At 38.0% G+C, this 22,820-nt stretch overlaps 1 protein-coding gene across 5 annotated transcripts in view; it reads left to right on the top strand.

Annotated features, from left to right (window-relative positions):
- Positions 1 to 22,820, top strand: part of CCDC148 (coiled-coil domain containing 148) — a 264,311-nt gene that overhangs the window by 177,280 nt on the left and 64,211 nt on the right. For all 5 annotated transcript variants that reach the window (XM_086718663.1, XM_086718662.1, XM_086718665.1 and 2 more), the window contains one exon: positions 13,925 to 14,043. In XM_086718663.1, coding sequence (XP_086574789.1) covers positions 13,925 to 14,043 — 119 coding nt within the window. The remainder of the gene's footprint in view (positions 1 to 13,924; positions 14,044 to 22,820) is intronic.

Here is a 22,820-nt window from a genome sequence, read left to right as displayed (position 1 = left end):
ATGTGAGGGCACGTTTACCCCTTGCTGCTTTCAGAATTTTCTCTTTATCCTTGTATTTTGCCAGTTTCACTATGATATGTCGTGCAGAAGATCGATTCAAGTTACGTCTGAAGGGAGTTCTCTGTGCCTCTTGGATTTCAATGCCTTTTTCCTTCCCCACTTCAGGGAAGTTCTCAGCTATTATTTCTTCAAGTACCCCTTCAGCACCTTTCCCTCTCTCTTCCTCCTCTGGGATACCAATTATGCGTATATTATTTCTTTTTAGTGTATCACTTAGTTCTCTAATTTTCCCCTCATATTCCTGTATTTTTTTATCTCTCTTTTTCTCAGCTTCCTCTTTTTCCATAACTTTATCTTCTAGTTCACCTATTCTCTCCTCTGCCTCTTCAATCCGAGCCGTGGTGGTTTCCATTTTGTTATGCATTTCGTTTAAAGCGTTTTTCAGCTCCTCGTGACTGTTCCTTAGTCCCTTGATCTCTGTAGCAAGAGATTCTCTGCTGTCAGCTATACTGTTTTCAAGCCCAGCGATTAATTTTATGACTATTATTCTAAATTCACTTTCTGTTATATTATTTAAATCCTTTTTGATCAGCTCATTAGCTGTTGTTAAAAATGGACAATTTTAAAGGATCTGAATAGACATTTCTCCAAAGAAGACATATAAAGGCCACAGGTACATGAAAAGATGCTCAATCACTAATCATTAGGGAAATACAAATTAAAACCACAATGCGATATCACCTAATGCTCATTAGAATTGCTATCATCAAAAAGACAAGAAATAACAAACACTAGTGTAGATGTGGAGAAAAGGGAATCCTTGTGCACTGGTAAGATTATGGATTGGTGCAGCCACTGTGGAAAACAGTATGGAGGATCCTCAAAAAAATTAAAAAAAATAGAACTATCATATAATCTGGCAATTTCATTTTTGGGAATATATCCAAAGGTATCATAAACACTAACTCAAAAAAATATCTGGACCCTCATGTTCAAAGCAACATTACATATAATAGTCAAGACATGGAAACAACCTAAGTATCCATCAATGGATGAATGAATAAAGAAGTTGTGGTACACTCAGATATCACCTCACACCAGTCAGAGTGGCCAAAATTAACAAATCAGGAGACTATAGATGCTGGAGAGGATGTGGAGAAACGGGAACCCTCTTGCACTGTTGGTGGGAATGCAAATTGGTGCAGCCGCTCTGGAAAGCAGTGTGGAGGTTCCTCAGAAAATTAAAAATAGACCTACCCTATGACCCAGCAATAGCACTGCTAGGAATTTACCCAAGGGATACAGGAGTACTGATGCATAGGGGCACTTGTACCCCAATGTTTATAGCAGCACTCTCAACAACAGCCAAATTATGGAAAGAGCCTAAATGTCCATCAACTGATGAATGGATAAAGAAATTGTGGTTTATATACACAATGGAGTACTACATGGCAATGAGAAAGAATGAAATATGGCCCTTTGTAGCAACGTGGGTGGAACTGGAGAGTGTGATGCTAAGTGAAATAAGCCATACAGAGAAAAACAGATACCATATGTTTTCACTCTTATGTGGATCCTGAGAAACTTAACAGAAACCCATGGAGGAGGGGAAGGAAAAAAAAAAAAAAAGAGGTTAGAGTGGGAGAGAGCCAAAGCATAAGAGACTCTTAAAAACTGAGAACAAACTGAAGGTTGATGGGGGGTGGGAGGAAGGGGAGGGTGGGTGATGGGTATTGAGGAGGGCACCTTTTGGGATGAGCACTGGGTGTTGTATGGAAACCAATTTGACAATAAATTTCATATATTGAAAAAAAAAGAAGTCGTGGTATATATACACACAATGGAATATTATTCAGCCATTAAAAATGAGGAAATGTACCATTTGCAAGAATATAGATGGACTTTGAATGCATTATGTTAAGTGACATAAGACAGATAAAGTGAAATCATCTGTTAAGTGTAGTCGCAGAAAGTAATTATACTAAGAGAAGTCAGACAGAGAAAGACAAATACTATATGATCTCACTTATATGTGGAATCTTAAAAAAAACAAACTCTGAAAAAGAGCTCAGACTTATCACAAGAGAGGGGGTGGCAGGAGGGGAAATTGGAGGAAGACAGTCAAAAGGTACAAACTTTCAGTTATAAGATAAATACGTAAGAGAGGTTTAATGTACAACATGGTGACCATAGCCAAGAGTACTGTATAGGAAAGTTGTTAAGAGAGTAAATTAGAGAGAGAGAGAGTATGACACAGAGTGTGAGTGGGGGAGGGGCAGAGAGTGAGGGAGACACGGAATCTGAAGCAGTCTCCAGGCTCTGAGCTGTCAACACAGAGCCCAACGTGGGGCTTGAACCCACAAACTGAGATCATGATCTGATCTGAAGTCAGACACTCAACCAACTGAGTCACCCAGGTGCCCCTGTCAGGACACAGTTTTAGGAAAAAGTCAGATGGAGTGGGGGGAAAGCAGCCTGGGTCATCAAAAGCCAGATAAATGATTCTCTGTAAGAGATTTTCCAATAGATAGTTAAAAAAAAATTTGTTTTAATTAACTCAAGGTATCAATTTTTTTTACAGTTTCTATGTCTTGGTTATTCATGGTAATTTGATTTAATTAACAGACATCTGTATAGTGCTTGCTATCCCAATTTCTCTGCCACTACCATTTCTCTCTTCTCTTCTAGACCTTTCCTATTAACCTACAAATATGCCATTATGACTTCTATTTAAAAAAACTACTCTTCCTTTACCCCACACACCCTCCCTTAGAAACTGTACCATTCTATGGCCTACACACTGTTTCCAACTTCTTTCCACTCATTCTCTCTTGAGCTATTTTGTCCCTCCACTCCAGCCAAGCTGTGCTTGCCAAGGTCATCATTGATCTCCATGTTGTTAATTTCAGGAGTCAGTTCTCAGTCCTTACTTTACTTGAACTATTAAAAGGAAGTGATCACTCCCTCCTCTTTGGATATTGGGCTTCCAACTTAATACTTGGCTTGTAGGAGGCCATTTTCTCTTTGCTCTTTTATCTCACTTCATTCTTTTACCTCACTGATTTCTCTTTCTCAATAAATTTGGATGAATCCTCCTCACCATTCTGACTTCTAGGCCTTGGAGTGTCCCAGGGACTCAGTCCTAAGTATATATACTTCTTGGGTGATCTCAATCAATGCAAAATTACTTATATGTCATTTATATGCTGACAAATAACAACATCTCTGGTCTAGACTTCTCTCCTGAACTCCAAATTTACACATCCCACTGCCTCAAATCTAGTATGTCCAAAATGTATTCTTGTTTTTCCCTCCAGACCTACTCCTTCCTCAGTTTACCTTTTCTCAAAAAATGGGAACCTATGCACCCAGTGCTTGGGCCAAAAGCCTTGGTATTATCTTTGTTATTTTTCCCTGCACACCTCATACTGATAAATTGTCATAAATAGAAGCCTCTATCTTCAGTCAGAGCTGTTATTTTTTTAAATATTTTTAAAAGTTTATTTATTTTTGACAGACAGAGACAGAATATGAGTGGAGGAGGGAGCAGACACAGAATCTGAAGCAGGAGACACAGAATCTGAAGCAGGCTCCAGGCTCTGAGCTGTCAGCATAGAGCCTGACTCAGGGCTTGAACTCATGAACTGTGAGATCATGACCTGAGCTGGAGGTGGACGCTTAACCGACTGAGCTACCCAGGTGCCCCTCAATCAGAATCTCTGGATGTCTCTGCTCCCTCCTTTTCTATTCCCACACTATTTCTTTTGTCTATTTTCCACACAGCAGTCAGAGATGTTTCTAAACTTCACGTCAGATTATGTTAGTCCCTGCACTACACTCTATATCTCTTAGATCTCATATCCTGCCACTTTCCCCCTCACTCATCCTGTGGCAGCCCTATCAGTCCACTTCCTCCCCTTCCAACACCCTGGCACATGACCTCTTAGGGTGTTGCATTGGCTGTTCCCTCTGCCTGGAATACTACTCCCCCAGATGTCTGCACAGCTCACTGTCTTGCTTCATTCAGGCTTTCACTCCAATGTCATCTTAGAGAGAATGTCCATCCTTGATCACCAAACTTAAAATAACATTCTTCTTCCCTCTTACTCTGTCCATTTATTCTATTTCATGTTTTTTCAGCACTTATCCCACCTGATACCTATCTATTTATTTATTCACTGTCTTCTCTTTTTCTTCTAGGATGTAAGCCCCATAAAAAAGAGGGGTTTCTCTATTTTCATTGTTTTACCTGCAGTGCCTGGCATAAGGCATGCAATAAATACTGCTTGAATGAATGAATGTAATGAATGAGCAGGATACCACTGAACCTTCATGGTGAGGTGGAGAGGAAAACATGCCAAAGTAGGAGGCCCCAACAAGGTGGGGTGACCTTGGGCAACTTACACAGGCTCTGTTGGATTTTGCCTCCTCAATTGTAAAATGAGGTGTTTGGATTAAATGATTGCTAAAATCACCTCAGCTCTAAGAAGTTATGATTGAATGACTCTGAGGTTTGATTACTTTTCACTTTTCACTCTCTGTGACACCTCAGGCTGTGAAATACAACATCCTCAGTATATATACTCCCTTCCTAATGAATAGTGAAAAGAGAGAAATTAAACAAGATTACAGACAAATCCATTTTAGCAATATCAACATATGACATGATCATTATGTAATATTTCAATGCCCATACTGAAAATAGACCTTACTTCTAACGAAGACATGACAGTTATTTTTTAATCCACCTGGCATTTCATTAAGAGGGAGATAACTAATGTGTTTACCTCAGAATACTTTCTTGGCTCATCATTGTTCTAAGGACATAAGACTACATCAGAGCAGAAACTGCTATTGGCAATTCAAGTAGGCAGCTCTGCCATGGAAAAATACTCATGTAAGTGACCAAAGTGAACACCACCTAAAAAGAGATTTCATTTCATTTATGTATTTATGCATATAGACATCACCTACTTCCAAGAAAGTTATAAGAAACATTAATACTATTGTGCTGGACATCCTCCCCTTGGATCGTATCTACTCTCCATTCTTTTCTGTGGCCCAGGGAGTTGTGTTACATGGCTCCCTTGACCCCTGGATTCTGGTTGGATTCAGTCAAAATGGAACACTAGAGATCAGGTTAGGAAGGAGACTGAGGTTGGGAGAATTGATCCCCCTGTTCCTACCCCTGCAGAGTTGTGTTGACCAGCTGTGTCCTCCACCAAAGTTCTCAGCTCCTATCGGGTGGCCCTCCCCACATAGCTGTCTTTGACTGGTCAATGGGTGGTAATGCAGCCCGGCTATTGCATGATGTCTTGTGATTATCCTGAATTCCAACCCTCCTTTGTCAATTGTCCTCTTATTATATTCTTCTTGATTTATTCTAATTTTGAGTGTGCCATCTGTTTCCTATTAAGAATCATTAAAATAGAAAATTAGTAAGAGAATGTAAGACAAAAAATTAAGAGGATGGGAATATAGTTATGTCAGCAAACCAAGACTAAAATGGGGTGCTGTAATTGAACATGGTTAAAGTTAAAAGGAAGCATTTAGCTCTTATTTGCTAATAATAGACAACATCCTAGCACATCAGGAGCTGACAGCATGTACCGGGGGGAGGGAGGCAAACCACCCAGTGGATAGCATTTTTAGTAGAACTGCTTTACAGAAGAATCTAAATCAATCCTCATATAATATTGCATCAACCTTTATAAGGCCTATGGTATAAAATTAAATTATAGTCCTGTGAAACTTTCTCTAGAAAGTGAAAGTGATGCTGCACACAAGGTGATAAAAAGTGAAAATATTATATAAAGGTATATACAATGTTCTTGTCATCTGACTTGGTATAGAAATAGAGTTTGGAAACTTCAGGAATGAATAATAGTCATGTCCTTATAAATATTGATTTTTTTTCTGGCCAAACCTTCAAAAAACATACTTTTGTAACTATAAAGTATTTATGTCCATTGTAGATAGTTAGGAAAATACAAACAAGCACACAAAATGTAATAAAAGTCACACCAAGTCCTAAACTAGTATGAAAAGAAAATTATTAACAATATCCATATATCCTTTTTCTATATACATGAGGAATTTAACTTACCTAGAATCATACTCCACATATTATTTTTAACCTATTTTTAACATGTATTAGTATATCTTGTATACCTTGTTTGTCTACCACATAATTTTTAGTGTTTGCATAGTGTTTCATTATGTGAAATATTGCATTTAACTGTTTTTTAAAGTTTGTTTGTTTGTTTATTTATTTATTGCGAGATGGGGAGTGCATACGTGCATGCAAGCAGGGGAGGGGCAGAGAGAGAGAGAGAGAGAGAGAGAGAAAGAGAGGGAGATAGAGAATCCTAAGCAGGCTCTGAGCTCTGAGTTGTCAGCACAGAGCCTGATGCAGGGCTTGATCTCATGGACCACGAGATCATAACCTAGGCTGAAATCAAGAGTCGGACACTTAACCAACTGAGCCACCCAGGAGTCCTCTATTTAACCAATTTCTTATTTTACAGTGTTACATGTAACCTTTCACATTTTTAAGGCTGTAATGAACATACCTATACCTGAATCTTTGCATATGTCCCTGCTTATTAATTCTCAAACTTTGTTTCTTAATTCTTAAGGCTTTTGCCAGTGATTTTATTTGTTTTTCAGGAAGAGTATAACAATCTACCCTCTTACCAGTGGTGGATGTACTTGTTTACCAGGTTGGAGATTGGTGGCAAAATGTTCAAGTGTAAGACACTGATAAGTAGCTGAAATACAAATAATCTGAAATGTGGACTGAAAGGAGTTCTATTCAAATAATCTGGCAGGATGGTGGCAAATTTGACTTTGTATTGTGATTTCTTACCCATGTAGAGAGTTTTCAAATATGTACATAAAGAATGTCATGTAAAGTAATTCTCTTGGGGCCAAATTTTTATTCAGAAGCTCCAGCAGATCCTGAGTTGAAGCCCACAGAGATCTCTATGCCACAAGTATAGAAGAGATGAATGTTGGCTAAAAAGTTTTGAGGCCAGAGGTGAGAAAGTGTCCATCTTTAGAAAAAAAAGTCTTTAATCTGATTTGTAGACAATCTGATTTAAAGACATACTATGCCTTCAGGCTCTTTTGAGATTAAATGCACCTCCATCCCACACATGACTTAGTGAGTAGACTACTGACTGTTTATTGTCTAACTGGATGCTTTATTAATAGTTTTGGATTTATATAAGTTGATATAAGAAAAGTATTGTGTGCAATGTTGCTTTTCTATATCGTTTTTCCCTGGATTTATTTGGCAGTTGCGTATCATGTACATTTCATTAGCTAGATGCAATACTAGATACAAATAAGTACTACAGCATAAGGCATGTTTCTTACCTTTCAGCAATTCACACAAAAGTGTGAAAAGTTATCTGGTGAAATATAGATGCTTGTCAAATTCATTGTATAGAAAGAAGAGTCATACTTCAGTTGGTGACAATTTTATGGGATACAGGTTGATCTACACGGAACAAATAGAAAAAAATTACAGTAAAAAATATGAACACTTTCTATTAAGAGGTCTTGCTGCTTTCATATGTAACAATATCACTGTTTTGTGAGGGTTCATATTCCAGACCAAAAGTAGAAAAGAGAGCTGTAAGATGCAAAGAATTAGCTAAGTAAATTAGAATCTAGAAAATGGACTGAAAGTTGCTCTATCTCCATAGCTTATTAGTAATGGCACTGGATATTTTGAACTTCCTATTTCATACATTTTATGTATCTGGTTAAGAATAATGAACTCCTTCTGAATAAGTCATTAAAGTCTTTGAAATAATGATCTGGGAGCAAGGTGTAAAAGTTTGTTCAAAAATTCAACACCACACATATTGCTTGAAATCAGAGACCAAACTGTCTTCCTTCTATGATATTTGAGCCCTAACTTTTTGCTTTCATGAAATTCTTATTTCATGTTGAATTATAATAATTCTTGGACTGAAGGAGTGAAAAAATATAATTTGATGGTTGTGTACTATTAGTACAAGTTTTAAAAAATTAAACCCTGAGGTACTCCAATGCTGTAAACATCACTTCCTGGTGGAGTTTTTAATAGGAAACATATTGTTTGGAAGATTAGAAAGGTAAGGTAGGATATAAAAGTGATCTCAAACTCTTTGAAAAGTTAGCATAGCATTATTTTAGAGAACGGTTTCTTCAGTTTATTGACACTTTTACTGGCTTCACTTTACCAAAATGAGCAAAATGTGGAAGAAGGAAAGGGGAACATCCCTGATATGAATCTGAGATTATAGAGGGGTAGTAATGAGGGCCTGTTTTGCTTTTCAGAAAAGCAAGCTTTTTCTAGAAACCTCATCTGTGGGAGTTAAGGGACAAGCTTTAAATGCAACTCTTCTCATTTTAACTATCCTTCTGATTTCCCTATCACTGGAATATTAAAAGTATCACTCAAGAAGTAAAACGCAGGGTGTTTGAAATCTGTTTCTTAACAAATGTCCCAAAGGGCTAGTTAAATATCCTTAGCCTTAACTTTAGTTTGAGGCTTTCAAAGCCAATAATTCTTGACATACATACTTCCCGCTCCTATTAATTGACAAAAGGTGAATGGAACTGTCCTTAGGGAAGTGCTTAGTTCAGACTTTACCATCCTGCAAATAAAACTGCTGGCCTTGTTCCCATCCACAACTTTGTTATTCTCAGACCAGAGACCAGAAGAAGCTTCCACTCACCTAATGGTGATCAATTAAGCCCTATTATGTGTGAGACATGATACAAGGTACTATACTACAATGCAAAGATGAATAATGTGAACCAATATGGAAAGTGCTATGCTAAGGACACATAAATAGTGCCTTAGAAGGTACACCTATGTCTGGAGGAGAAAAGAAGGAGGAAGGTTGAGAAAGCAGTGTTAAAATTGCATCTTAAAGGATGGACAGGAGAGATTTAGCAGGCCACAGGTAGGATAGACCATGCTAGGCATGTAGTAAATGCCTAAATGTATCAGTAACAGTGCATTGTCAGAGCCTCATGAAAATGAATCAAGGAATACAAGGCAGGATGAAGAATGGAGAGTAATAAACCTTCGCCAATGGTCATTGGTGTGCCAAGGATGGCTAAGCTTTTTTTCCTGGAGGGTTCAGAGGATGATTCAAGGAGATTTGTTTTGGTAATAAGGGTAGAGTAAAATTGACAGGTGGAAGAGGGAAATGGAGTCATTTTTGTTGAGAAAACTTTGCAAAAGGCAGATAAGAATGAAAGTACATAGCCACCTTTTTCTTCTATTTATATTCTGACCCTAGAGATCTCTTCTAGTCCTGAGGCATCAAATGCCATTTTAAGTAGATATTTCCTTAATTTATACCTCCAGCCCTGAATCGACCCTTGAGCCACCCATCTGTACCTCCACACGTTTATTTGGGATCTCCACTTCAAGGTCTTGCAGTCACGTCAACTGTTCAATGTTCAATACTGAGCTCCTGATGGTCTTTCTTTCCCAGACCTGTTATTCTTCCAGTATTCCATCTCAGTTATTGGTACCATCATTCAACCAGGTGCTCTAGCAAAAAGCTAGGAATCATCCTTGATTCCTTTTTTCTTCAGCTTTAATATTCATTTCCTCAGTGAGCACTCTGGTCCCACTCAAAAACCATCTCAGATATAAACATTTCATTTCCTGGTCCAAGTGATCATTTTTACCTTATTCTTCTATCTCATCCCTTGTTTATCCTTTGCTTCTCTACTGTCTTATTTTTAACTCAATATCGGGAGCTATCTTTTAAAAATCTCAGTCAGATCACGTCACACCTTGCTTTAAACTTATCTATAGCTTTTCTTTGTTTCTAGACCTAACTCCTTGCCAAATCATCTAGCTCTCAGCTAGCTTCTCAATCTCACCTCCACTCTTAACTCAACCACATGCTCCATCCAGCCACACTGGCTTCTTCCCAGTCCTGAAAATGCACAAGGTCTTTCCCACTCAATGCTATTGGACCTAGAGCTCCCGCTTCCTGTGGTGATCACCCTCCATTTCTTCCCATAATTGTCTCACTCTCATCTTTTAAATTTTGATTCAAATGTCATTACAAAAATATGCCTTCTAGTAAAAATTCTACCCAATTTTTTTTAAATCATTGCTATAATTATTTCCTTCTTAGAATGTATGATGTAATATTCTGTTCATTCATTTACATATTTATTCTCTTTGTCTCTCTCTTTCTAGAAAGTCCCAGCAATGAGGCAGAGAACTTATTTCTCCTTTGAGCATCATATCCCAAATATTCAACACAATATCTGGCTTAAAGCATATGTTCAGTAAATATTTGTTGAACAAATGAATGCCAGAGTCAGTAGTGTCTTAATACTACATAGATAAGGGTTGACAGAATCAAATACACAAAGAAATTATGTAAAATAAGGATTGAAAAGGATCATTTTGTTCACTCACTTGGAAGTCAGTGATAAGAGTAGTGAATTTTGAGGGAAGGCAGAGATAGGAATATTACAGATGAGGAATAAAACAGGAGATGAGAATTGAAGAACAGTAAGTAAGATGCTTGACTGAAGAAGAGAATAATGAAGGATGAGGTGCTACAGTCTCAGGGGTCTAAAGAAAGTCCTTTTAAATTTTTGTAAATGGGTGAGATTTGTACATATTTCCATGTGAGGAGAAGGAAGCAGCACAGACCAAGAAGTTGAAGGTATAAGGGAGAGAGGGGTAAATGATGGAGTAAGTTTATGGGGAAGATGGAATTAGGGAATAGGATCTGGAGCCCAAGAGGGATTTATTGCCCCTTTGTACAGACACCTCTTTTTCTAAAAGGCAGGCATCAAGGAAGGTACCATTTATAGTCTCCATTTCCCCTGATAAAAGTGAAGAAGAGGAGGCAGATATTCGGCTTAACATAGTGAATGGGTTTGGAATATGTCCATGAGAACACAAGAGGTATTAACCAGGAATTCATAAAAGGAATGCTGATTATCAATGAATATTCAGTTGAAACCATAAATTTGGTATAATTTTCTAGAGTTGTGTAATTCATTCATCAATCAAATGTTTATTAGGTATATATCATGTTCTAAACCCTGTAGTTAATGTTGGAAGTGCCAAGATAGATAAATCACATTTTCTGAAGTGCAGTGGGAGAGAGAAACAAATATACTAATTAGCAAGGCCTTGAGAAGAGGGCTATAATGGAGGAATAAAATTATATGATCAGAAAACTGAGGATGATAACAAAGGAATGGGTAGGTCCTGATCATAGAATCAATGGCTATAATTGAAGATTTCAGAATTGAAACTGAAATGTGTTTGATGATAATAGAATCCTGGAGGAAGTCGTGACTCCTGGAATAGAGGAAGTTATGGAACTGTGAGATTAGTAGGTTGGAAGGGCATTCAGGCAGATGCTGAAGTTGTCTAGGGAAGAAAAAGGGGTTGTTTTGGACAAATTCTGTGTGGCTGTGACCCTCATATCTGAATTCTTCATGAATATTTGAAAATGACCTTTAGTGTAAAAGTAGCAGTTAACGAGGAAAATGCTCGAACCATTCCTCAGCCTCCTGGCATGTGGGGCACCAGAGGATAAGCATCCTTCGCTCAAAAGAATTCCAGTCAAAATAATCATGTAGTGGTCTGAAGTTTGAAGATGTAGAGGATTTTATGTGTGATGACACAGGGCTTTCAGAGAGCCCAGTAGAAAGCACTGAGAAAGAATAAATTGGGCTCACATAAGAGAGGGAGGGAGGGAGGGAGAGAGGGAGATGGAGAGGGAGAGAGAGATTGAGAAGGAGAGGTGGTGAGAGAGAGATAGAGGAAGAGAGAGAAGGGAGGAAAGGGAGAGTTGGAGGGAGGGAGGGAGAAAGAGAGGAGGGGAGAGAGAGAGAGAGAGAAAGAGGACAGAGAGAGAGAGAGAGAGAGAGAGAGACTCACACTGTAGCAATGTCTGAGCATACTAGAGAGTTGGGCATGGAAACTATTGATCCTGAGATACCAAGCCTCTGGTGTGACATATTTATATGACCTTCAGAGGATACTGCACCAAATGGTATCTGTCTTCTGAGGACACCAGCAACCTGGTTGTCCAGGTTGGACCTAAAGGGTTTGTCCACTTGTAGACAAGGGATTGTCGACAAAAGGACCACTGACTTCCCTCCAAGGCCAACACTGAGAGTAAGCAAAAATTGTTGGTCATTTAGAGCCTAGAGGCAAATGCTCTTTAATCCAATATCTGTTCTTTTTTAAAATTTAGTTTTGAAGTAGCTTTACTTTCTCTGATTATGAAAGAAATACATATTCATTGCAAAACATAAAGTAACACAAAGATTACACAAACTGTAAAATAAACACCATTTAAACCCCAGAGGGAGATGATATAATCATTGTTAACATTTCCATATCTGACACTGATAGAATGCCCCGGCATTTATCAGTCAGGACTCTGAAACACACCTTATCAGTCAGTGTTTTCTTTCTCTGCCTCCCCTACCCTCTCTTTGCTATCTTTCTAGCTTCATCTCTGTTCTTCCCAAATTCAAATCTCAGTTATCTACGGAGTGAAATCATGGTACCTTGACCTCACCCAGTTACTTGTTATGCTTTGAGCAGATGTTTCCATTGTGACTGCGGGTGTGGCGGCCCTGTGGCAGAGCTGCTATGACTGTGGCCGTGTTGCTTGGGAGGCTTCCTTTGTTCTCCCAGTGGTCAGAGACCATGTTGCTAAGGCAAGTCTGGAAACCACTTAGCTTTTCATATTCACTTCTCAAAAGAGACAATGCCACGTTGGGGGTGAAGCTAACATGTCCTCCACAACAGACCTTCTGCTGGCAGTCACTCATTATCATTCACCACTGAAGTACTCTACTTTTCACCAACAAGATCCAGTCTCTTGAGTTGCACACAACATGGCAAGCCAAGTGGTTGAAGGGGCCTCTGTCAAATACACATTAACTTCAATTGTCCCATCACCAGGGGAACCTTGAATGATGGTTTCATCCTCCTGAAAATAGCATACGTAGGGGCTCCTGGGTGGCTCAGTCGGTTAAGCATCCGACTTCAGCTCAGGTCAGGATCTCACGGTTCATCAGTTCGAGCCCTGCCTCAGGCTCTGTGCTGACAGCTCAGAGCCTGGAGTCTGTTTCAGATTCTGTGTCTCCCTCTCTCTTTCTGCCCCTACCCCACTCATGCTCTCTCTCTCTTTCTCAACAATAAATAAACATTAAAAAAAAAGAGAAGAGCATATGTATACTTCCAGTTTTCTCAGGCTGTCTCCATTTCCAGAGAAGGGAAATAAAACAGGCCTAGTAAGAACAATGCTTTCACCTTTTTGAGCTTGATAAATGTGTCCTTTATTTTACCACATAAGTCAGAACTACTATATATCATAACTCTGCTATTTTTTTCTTGTTCTCCTTCCTCCCACCTATCTCCTGCCACTTCCCCAGAAGCATAAAGCTTTCAACATCCTGCTGTCCATTAGCATAAATAAACTCATGCTTTTAAAGTAAGAATAGGTTTAATGCTATATTTGTTAAAGACTGCATTACCATAAGAGGATAAAAATATTCTTGAGTAACAGGTAGATCATATGCTTTAGAGACAATAACATACTTCTATTGTGGTTCCCTGAAAGTCGATTATTTTAGCCATAGATTCAGGCTTTAGATCTTGGCACAAGTTACATTTCCACTTCAGAAACCGTTAAACCATGCAGTTTCTCAGGACTTGTATCTTCAGGTTTTCATTTATTTTTTGTCTGCTGTCAATATACTATAGGCAGATCTAAGAAATGAAAAATATAAAGTATAAAATATAAAGTTTAATATTGGCTATAGGAACCACAGGATAATGTTGTTATAACTTTTCTCCTCATTTTAACATATATGTTGTTAATTTAAATTTTATGTAACATTTATACAATAGATAAGAAAATATTGGGCTAAAAAAGAACAGAAGTGGCAAGAAGTGGAAATGAGAGATCTTCAGCGTCTAGAAGAACTGAAGAAATTAATGGCTGAACAGTCAGTAAAAGACAGAGAAAGGTAAAAAAAAATCTTAAATTGCATAGTAATGGAGATGGTTTGGGTAAACAGTATCAGAGGGAGCATTTTTTTATACTTAATGTGTCCTTCCAATGTTTGTATCCCACAAATAGATAAAATGATACTTGTAATGTATTTCAGTCTCTCATATTCATACACAAATCTCTGGTTTGCCATTTTGTTCCTTGGATAGCTTCCTAGTTAAAACCCTTACAGAGGATTTTATAGTATTTGATTGCCCATTGTGTGCATGAAAGGATACTGGGTGCTACTATGACTTAATATGTTGACCTAGAAGGAGGAAACCATTATTCAGGTAAGAAGGGAGACCCATTTAATATAATTGAGGCTGAGAAGGACAATACACAATTATACTGTGTATGTGATTCATTCTAGTATACTTAGAATGCACTCTGTAGGAAAACATGGAGGGTTTCTTGGAATGGTGTCTTTTTAGAGCTGAAAAGGGCATTTGAGACCAACTAACCCAGTGTCCTCATTTTATGAATGAGAAATTAAACTGAGAAATTAACTGAGAAATTAAAATTATTTTTCCAAGTTTACTGTATCAATCAGGGTCAGTGAAGAGACAAAGATAACATAATAATTTGAATAGGGAAAGTTTAAGATAAAGAATTATTAATTCTAACAGAAAACCTCTGTTATGTAAAGAGATAAAGAGAGCTTTGAAGACAACTCCAGGGCTGAAGGAAGGTTCCCATAGAAGAAACAAATATGGAAGTGCCTCACCAACCCCCCCCTCCCGACCCTCCATGGTTGAGATTCAGATCTCATTGTAGAAGGCATGGTTGTGGCCCACTGAATGGTGGAGAAATTATTATATGGGCTCAACCAGGTCTTGTTCAGAGTCACTGGGAAAGCAAGAAACACCCTGCCTGGGTGTAGGAAGCCAAAGCTGGAAGTCAACCATTGGGATGTTTGCAAAACTCAGTGGGGATCTGACCATGGGAGTGCCTCTTAAGTTTGTTGGGAAACTGACCATTGGGCACCAGTGGAACTCCATGGGCACAGGTGCCACTGTGTGTTCCCCACACATGCAGCCGGCAGCCATGTGGTAGGAGCAAGAAGGGGTAAACACTGGAATCAGGAAAGAAAGCCCCTTCCTCCTTCAGTATCTTTCCAGAACCCCTTTCTGACATAGCTTAACATTGTGCCAGCTGCAAGGGAGAAATAGTTACAGGGTCTATCTTGTTTTCATAGAGTAGGCAATGAAGGGTGAATTTGGAGTTAAGAGACAATAAATTGGTACCCCACATAGTTATCTAGTTTACCTAGCTTCTGAGTAGATTTTCACAGGAGACAAATTAAGAATAGCTCTTTTATTTCATAATGGAAGTCACAATAGTTTTTTCTTTACTGTTAGTCAATGTAAAAAACTTGCCTGGAACTCTGTACTTTCTGCTCAGTTTTGCTGTGAATCTAAAATTGCTCTAAAAACAAAATCTATTAAAAAATTATTCCTTAGATTTATACATAATCTTGGGGGACATAGCCATTTTATTTATTTATTTATTTTTAGAGAGACAGAGACAGCGTGAGGGGAGGGGCAGACAGAGAGGGAGACAGAAAATCCCAAGCAGGCTCCGCACTGCCAGCACAGAGACCAATGCAGGGTACGAACTCACAAACCATGAGATCATGACCTGAGCTGAAACCACGAGTTGTATGCTTAACCGACTGAGCCACCCAGGTGCCCTGGACTTAGCCATTTTATACAGCTAGGTTCACTTGTATCTAGGAAGCTTCCCCTGTGACCCATGGGGCAGTTATCTCAAACTCCAGTCACCAAGCTTGCAGCCTAATGTGGAGTTCCACATACATGCCAGGCTATTCCTAAAGATTTTCTGGATGAAATTCGCATCATTTTCTAGGTGTCTCAGGATTTTAGAGTTCAAGGCTAAGAGGTGACAGTCAATGAGAAACCAGCCAAACAAACACAAAGTGCTTACCAGCAGATAGGCCATGCCATGGGTCAGAGGCAAAAATCCCACCAACAGCTAAATACTAAAGAGCAAGGCAATGGTGGAGGTCAAAGTCTGGGTGGATAGTCTGAAGCTATGCTGGGGAAACAAGAGAGCCACAGGAATTAAAGGGGGTGGGAAGAACAGAACAGATGTGAGGTCCCAGCATCTAGCAGACAGGCTTCTAATAGAATCTCCCCTCGCAGCCAGGGAGTTTCTTTGATTACAGAGCCATTTCGGTCTTTTCCTTCCTGTTCCAATAATTATCAAGATTAGCTGACTCAGAAATCCAGTTGAAAAGAAGAAAAGGAAAATCAGATTAATCTGCATTACATAACAGGAAAAAATAGGCATATTACAACATAACGAAAAGAGTACTAAGGACTAGGAACCAGGGGACCAGGTTTTTAGTCTTCAATCTTCTTGGAATAGTGTCTGATCTGGCCAAAGCCATTCAGCCTCTATAGGGCTCTGCTTTGTACTTTGTAAAATTGAACTGTATAACCTCTGAGGGCTAAGTAAGCTATCAACGTTTAAGGGCCTATGATCTGTATGTTCTACTCATGCGAAATGTAGATTCAGAAAGTTATGAATCTAGTTCTTTCGTGCCATTGGGAAATCAGTGAGGAAGGCCATTAAAATATCAGGATCATATATCAAGAAATAGTTCCCAGAAAATTTTGGATGATGTTGTAGATTAAAGCATAGTCCTGATTCTGTGATGTAGGGAGATGGAACTCAACGTGTAAAAACTGCTGGTAGCTTTTGCTCCTGGCAAGAACCAGAAGTTGTGTTCCTTTATAACCATCCTGACACTAAGAAATTTGGTTGGTTTGTTTTTCTCTGCTACTGAAATACAATTCACAAACCTCATGTTTAATATTTTAACTGGAGGCTCGTTTTTTTTCATATCAGAATAAGAGCTTAAAACTGTTTCCAGATCTGTTAAAAACATGCACACATGGCCTTGAGGGTTTAAAAATGTCCATTGTTTATTTTCTTTTTCTAGTTTTTAATTCTAAGGTTAAGTTTCTTGAAAACAATATTCATAAATTAGCAGATATATTATGTTGAACCATAAGAAAATTCCATTTTTGCAGGTCAGAAATGGTTAAGTATTGGCAGTTTCATGTGGTTCAACATAAAAAGATAAAGTAATTCATTTTACTTATTAATTATGTTTTCCTTCTCAGTTCTACTCTGCGTTTTGCCCTTATTATTTTATTGTTTTTGTTTTTGCCAAAGTTTCCACTAACCCTAAGGCCTATTTTCTTTCTGAACATGCCAGAGAGGTTAAGAAGGAAGGTTCTTTAATTAAGTTGTCAACATTGGAATCCTGGCTCTATCCTTTATAGCTATGTGACTTTGGGGTAAATTATTTAACTTGCCTATGCTTAAATTTCTTCATCTGTAAAATGAAGACATATATAATGTCTACTTCATAGGAGTGTTGTAAGGATTAAATGAAGTATTGAATGCAACACTCATCAAATATAAGTGATTACTATCAATTGAATTTTTTAAGTTTATTTATTTGTTTTGAGGGAGAGAGTGTGTATGGATGTACTGGCACACTGTCAGCACAGAACCTGACATGGGGCTTGGTCTCATGAACCCGTGAGATCGTGACCTGAGACTAAATCAAGAGTCGGGTGCTTAACTAACTGAGCCACCAGGGCACCCCAACCAATTGAATTTTTAAAACACAAGACACCTTCTAACAATTTTTTTCTCAAAGTGTTTAAGCATTTTAAATATTTTAGATAAAACATGTAATAATGAGGACATTTTTATTAAAAATAAAACAAGGTTAAAGCAAAAGTGCCCCTTGATCACTACCCTCATACAGTGTCTTCTCTAGAAGCCCTTTCTGTTTTCCATTGTTTAATACTTATGCATACATACTATGTACCTACATAAAAAATAAGTTGAAGAACAACAACAGAAATCCAATACATTTTATGATATAATACTGTTGTATTAGCTCAGACCTCCATAATAAAATACCAGACTGGTGGCTTAAACAACAGAAATTTTTTTTCTCCATAGTTTTGGAAACTATAAGTCTAAGATCAAGGTGCCAGCATGGTGAGTTTCTGGGAGAACTTTCTTTGTGGCTTATGGACAACTGATTTTAGACTTTGTGCCCATAGGTGGGGAGAGAGACAGTAGCTCTCTGTCTCTTTTTATAAGGTCACTAACCCCATCATGAGGGCCCACCCTCATGACCTCATCTAAACCAAATGATTTCCCAAAGGCCTCTTCTCCAAATACTATCACATAGGAGGGTGGGACTTCAACATATGAATTTTAGAGAGACAAGTTCCATTTATAGCAGCCATTTGTGTTTTTAAAAAAACAAACAAAAGCATTTATGTATCCACAAATTACTTATTTACTATTAAGTACTGTTTACTGTTGCTGCTAGTATATAAGGTTTTTGTTCCAATTAGAAGAGGTTCTACCTTCTGGTGGCAAAGTATGTAGATCCCCTATCCAGAAGTAGACAAATTAGGAAAAAAAACCCTTTCTGAACCATGGCACTCAGCTTGACAAGCAGCAGCAAAGCTGGATGTCATTCCCTATTTATACTCCTGGTCTGGCATTGCTTTTGCAAAGCACAAACTTCAAAACGACACACGGCATTCCTGCAAATAGACCTACCTAATTCTTTTAAAATAGTATATATCATCCAGATTTCTTCTAAAGTTTAGCCATCTGGAATTTATTTCCAAGAATGATACGAGCTAAGTGTTTGACTTTCATTTTTTGCTCTAAATTGATAGCTCTCTCAACACCAATTATTTAATGATTCATCCTAACCCACTGAGTTGAAATGCCACCTTTATTATATATTATACTTCTAATTATACTTTCATATCCATATGGACTCTTATTAGATTAAATAAAAACTGATCTATATTTATATTTCTACATCAATACCATGCTATTTTTTTTTTTAATTTGTTTTCAACATTTATTTATTTTTTGGGACAGAGAGAGACAGAGCATGAACGGGGGAGGGGCAGAGAGAGAGGGAGACACAGAATCGGAAACAGGCTCCAGGCTCTGAGCCATCAGCCCAGAGCCCGACGCGGGGCTCGAACTCACGGACCGCGAGATCATGACCTGGCTGAAGTCGGACGCTTAACCGACTGCGCCACCCAGGCGCCCCAATACCATGCTATTTTAATTAATCTCTTTTGCTATCTGTTAGAGCAAGTGTTCACTCATTATTCTTTTCAAAATATCTTACTCTTTTTTTTAAATTTTTTAATATTTGTTTATTTTTGAGAGAGAGACAGAGACAGAGTGAGAGCTGGGGAGGGACAAAGAGAGAGGGAAACACAGAATCTGAAGCAGGCTCCAGGCTCTGAGCTGTCAGCACAGGGCTTGACGCAGGGCTCAAACTCACGAACTGCAAGATCATGACCTGAGCTGAAGTTGGACGCTTAACCAACTGAGCCACCCAGGTGCCCCATATCTTAGTTATTCTTATGTCGAATTTCATTTTTAAAAATCTTGTCAATTGTTTGCATTGATATTTTGTTAAAGAATGCTGCCATATATACCAAATTAAATTTCCAACCTAGGATCATCCTTCTAGAATAGCTCTCCAGTTCAAGTCTTCTCTCAATTTCTTCCGAAGATTTCATAGTTTGTTGGTTTTTTTGTTCTGTTTTGTTTTGTTTTGTTTTGTTTTGTTTTCTGGTGAAGGCTTGGAATAAGTAGAAATTGATGACCAAGAAGCTGATTCTGAATTTTCTTTAGTAGCAGTGTGAGGAAAAGTGTATGAACTAGGAAGTAGCAGTGGGGATGCAGAAATGACAAATGTTCATCAAGTATTTAGGTAAAATATGATGACTTGTTTCATTGGGAATGGAGTTTGAGGTAAGACAGAGGAAGAAGCATGATCCTGAATATTACTGAGCTATATCTATCCTCTTAGGTTGAAAATTTTAATTTATTTTCAGTCTCTTTTATTTTCTAATAAATTTATTTGGCTATAGGTTCCTTTTTTAACCTGTGTCTCTTGGCCTGCATTCTATAAGTTTTCAAATAATGTTTCATTATCTAATTTCTAAATAATTTACATTTCATTTTTGATGTCTTAACAATAAATTGGTAGATATTGGAGTGTTTTCCAAAGGCAAGGTTACTGATAGTTTTCAATTTGTTTCTACTTGTCTACTTTCCATGTCTTTTTTTCTTTTTAAAATTATTTTTACATTTATTTATTTATTTTTGAAAGACAGAGAGAAACAGAGCACAAGTAGGGGAGGGGCAGAGAGAGAGGGAGACACAGAATCCGAAGCAGGCTCCAGGCTCTGAGCTGTCAGCACAGAGCCTGATGCAGGGCTCGAACCCACAAACCGTGAGATCATGATCTGAACCTAAGTTGGATGCTCAACCAACAGAGCCACTCAGGAGCCTCATTTTCCATGTCTTTTCATAACAATGTGCAAACATTTAAAATGCTTTATGGAAAGCTACCAACCCTTCTACTTTTAACATAAAAAAAAACCCTCTATTGAATAACAATTTATATATGAATTCTCTTGTTTTCAGTGTACAATGAAATGATTTTTAGTAAATTTATACACATGTACAACCATGGCTATGGTCCAGTTTTATATCATTTACATTAACCCAGAAAGATCTGTCATGCCCATTTCCATTAATTCCTATTCCTACACAGCCCCAAATGACCACTAGTCTATTTCTTTCTTTTTTTTTTTTAATTTTCTTTTTTCTTTTTTAAATTTATATCCAAATTAGTTAGCATATAGTGAAACAATGATTTCAAGAGTATATTCCTTAATGCCCCTTTCCCACTTAGCCCATCCCCCTTCCCACAACCCCTGCCGTAACCCTCAGTTTGTTCTCCATATTTATGAATCTCTTCTGTTTTGTCCACCTCACTGTTTTTATATTATTTTTGTTTCCCTTCCTTTATGTTCATCTGTTTTGTTTCTTAAAGTCCTCATATGAGTGAAGTCATATGATTTTTGTCTTTCTCTGACTAATTTCACTTAGCATAATCCCCTCCAGTTCCATCCACATAGTTGCAAATGGCAAGATTTCATTCTTTTTGATTGCTGAGTAATACTCCATTGTATATATATACCACACCTTCTTTATCCATTCATCCATCGATGGACATTTGGGCTTTTTCCATCCTTTGGCTATTGTTGATAGGACTGCTATAAACATGGGAGTGCATATGTCCCTTCGAAACAGCACACCTGTATCCTGTGGATAAATGCCTAGTAGTGCAATTGCTGGGTCGTAGGGTAGTTCTATTTTTAGTTTTTTGAGGAACCTCCATACTGTTTTCCAGAGTGTCTGCACCAGCTTGCATTCCCACCAACAATGCAAAAGAGATCCTCTTTCTCCGCATCCTCGCCAACATCTGTTGTTGCCTGAGTTGTTAATGTTAGCCATTTTGACAGGTGTAAGGTGGTATCTCATTGTGGTTTTGATTTGTATTTCCCTGATGATGAGTGATGTTGAGCATTTTTTCATGTGTCAGTTGGCAATCTGGATGTCTTCCTTGGAGAAGTGTCTATTCATGTCTTTTGCCCATTTCTTCACTGGATTATTTGTTTTTTGGGTGTTGAGTTTGAGAAGTTCTTTATAGATTTTGGATACTAACCCTTTATCTGATATGTCATTTGCAAATATCTTCTCCCATTCGGTCGGTTGCCTTTTAGTTTTGCTGATTGTTTCCTTTGCTGTACAGAAGCTTTTTATTTTGATGAGGTACCATTCATTTTTGCTTTTGTTTTCCTTGCCTCCAGAGACGTGTTAAGAATTTGCTGCAGCCAAGATCAAAGAGGTTTTTGCCTGCTTTCTCTTTGAGAATTTTGATGGCTTCCTGTCTTACATTTAGGTCTTTCATCATTTTGAGTTTATTTTTGTGTATGGTGTAAGAAAGTGGTCCAGGTTCATTCTTCTGCATGTCGCTGTCCAGTTTTCCCAACACCACTTGCTGAAGAGACTGTCTTTATTCCATTGGATATTCTTTCTTGCTTTGTTAGAGATTAGTTGGCCATACGTTTGTGGGTCCATTTCTGGGTTCTCTATTCTGTTGTATTGATCTGAGTGTCTTGTGCCAGTACCATACTGTCTTGATGATTACAGCTTTGTAGTATGGCTTGAAGTCTGGGATTGTGATGCCTCCTGCTTTGGTTTTCTTTTTCAAGATTGCTTTGGGTATTCAGGGTCTTTTCTGGTTCCATACAAATTTTAGGATTTTTTGTTCTAGTTCTGTGAAGAATGCTGGTGTTACTTTCATAAGGATTGCTTGAATATTTAGATTGCTTTGGGTAGTATCAACATTTTAACAATATTTGTTCTTCCTATCCAGGAGCATGGAATCTTTTTCCATTTTTTTGTGTTTTCTTCAATTTCTTTCATAAGCTTTCTATAGTTTTCAGTGTATAGATTTTTCACCTCTTTGGGTAGATTTATTCCTAGGTATTTTATGGTTTTTTTGTGCAACTGTAAATGGGATCGATTCCTTGATTTCTCTTTCTGTTGCTTCATTGTTGGTATATAGGAATGCAACCAATTTCTGTGCATTGATTTAATATCCTGCCACTTTGCTGAATTCATGAATCAATTCTAGCAGTTTTTTGATGGAACCTTTAGGGTTTTCCATATAGAGTATCATGTCATCTGCAAAGAGTGAAAGTTTGATCTCCTCCTGGCCGATTTGGATGCCTTTTATTTCTTTGTGTTTTCTGATTGCAGAGGCTAAGACTTCCAATACTATGTTGAATAACAGTGGCG

Source organism: Puma concolor, chromosome C1, assembly GCF_028749965.1.
Source record: "Puma concolor isolate L17-30 chromosome C1, mPumCon1.1.hap2, whole genome shotgun sequence".
Lineage (NCBI taxonomy): Eukaryota > Metazoa > Chordata > Mammalia > Carnivora > Felidae > Puma > Puma concolor.
The sequence above is the reverse complement of the archived record's forward strand: the minus strand, read 5'-3'. Positions and strand labels throughout refer to the sequence as shown.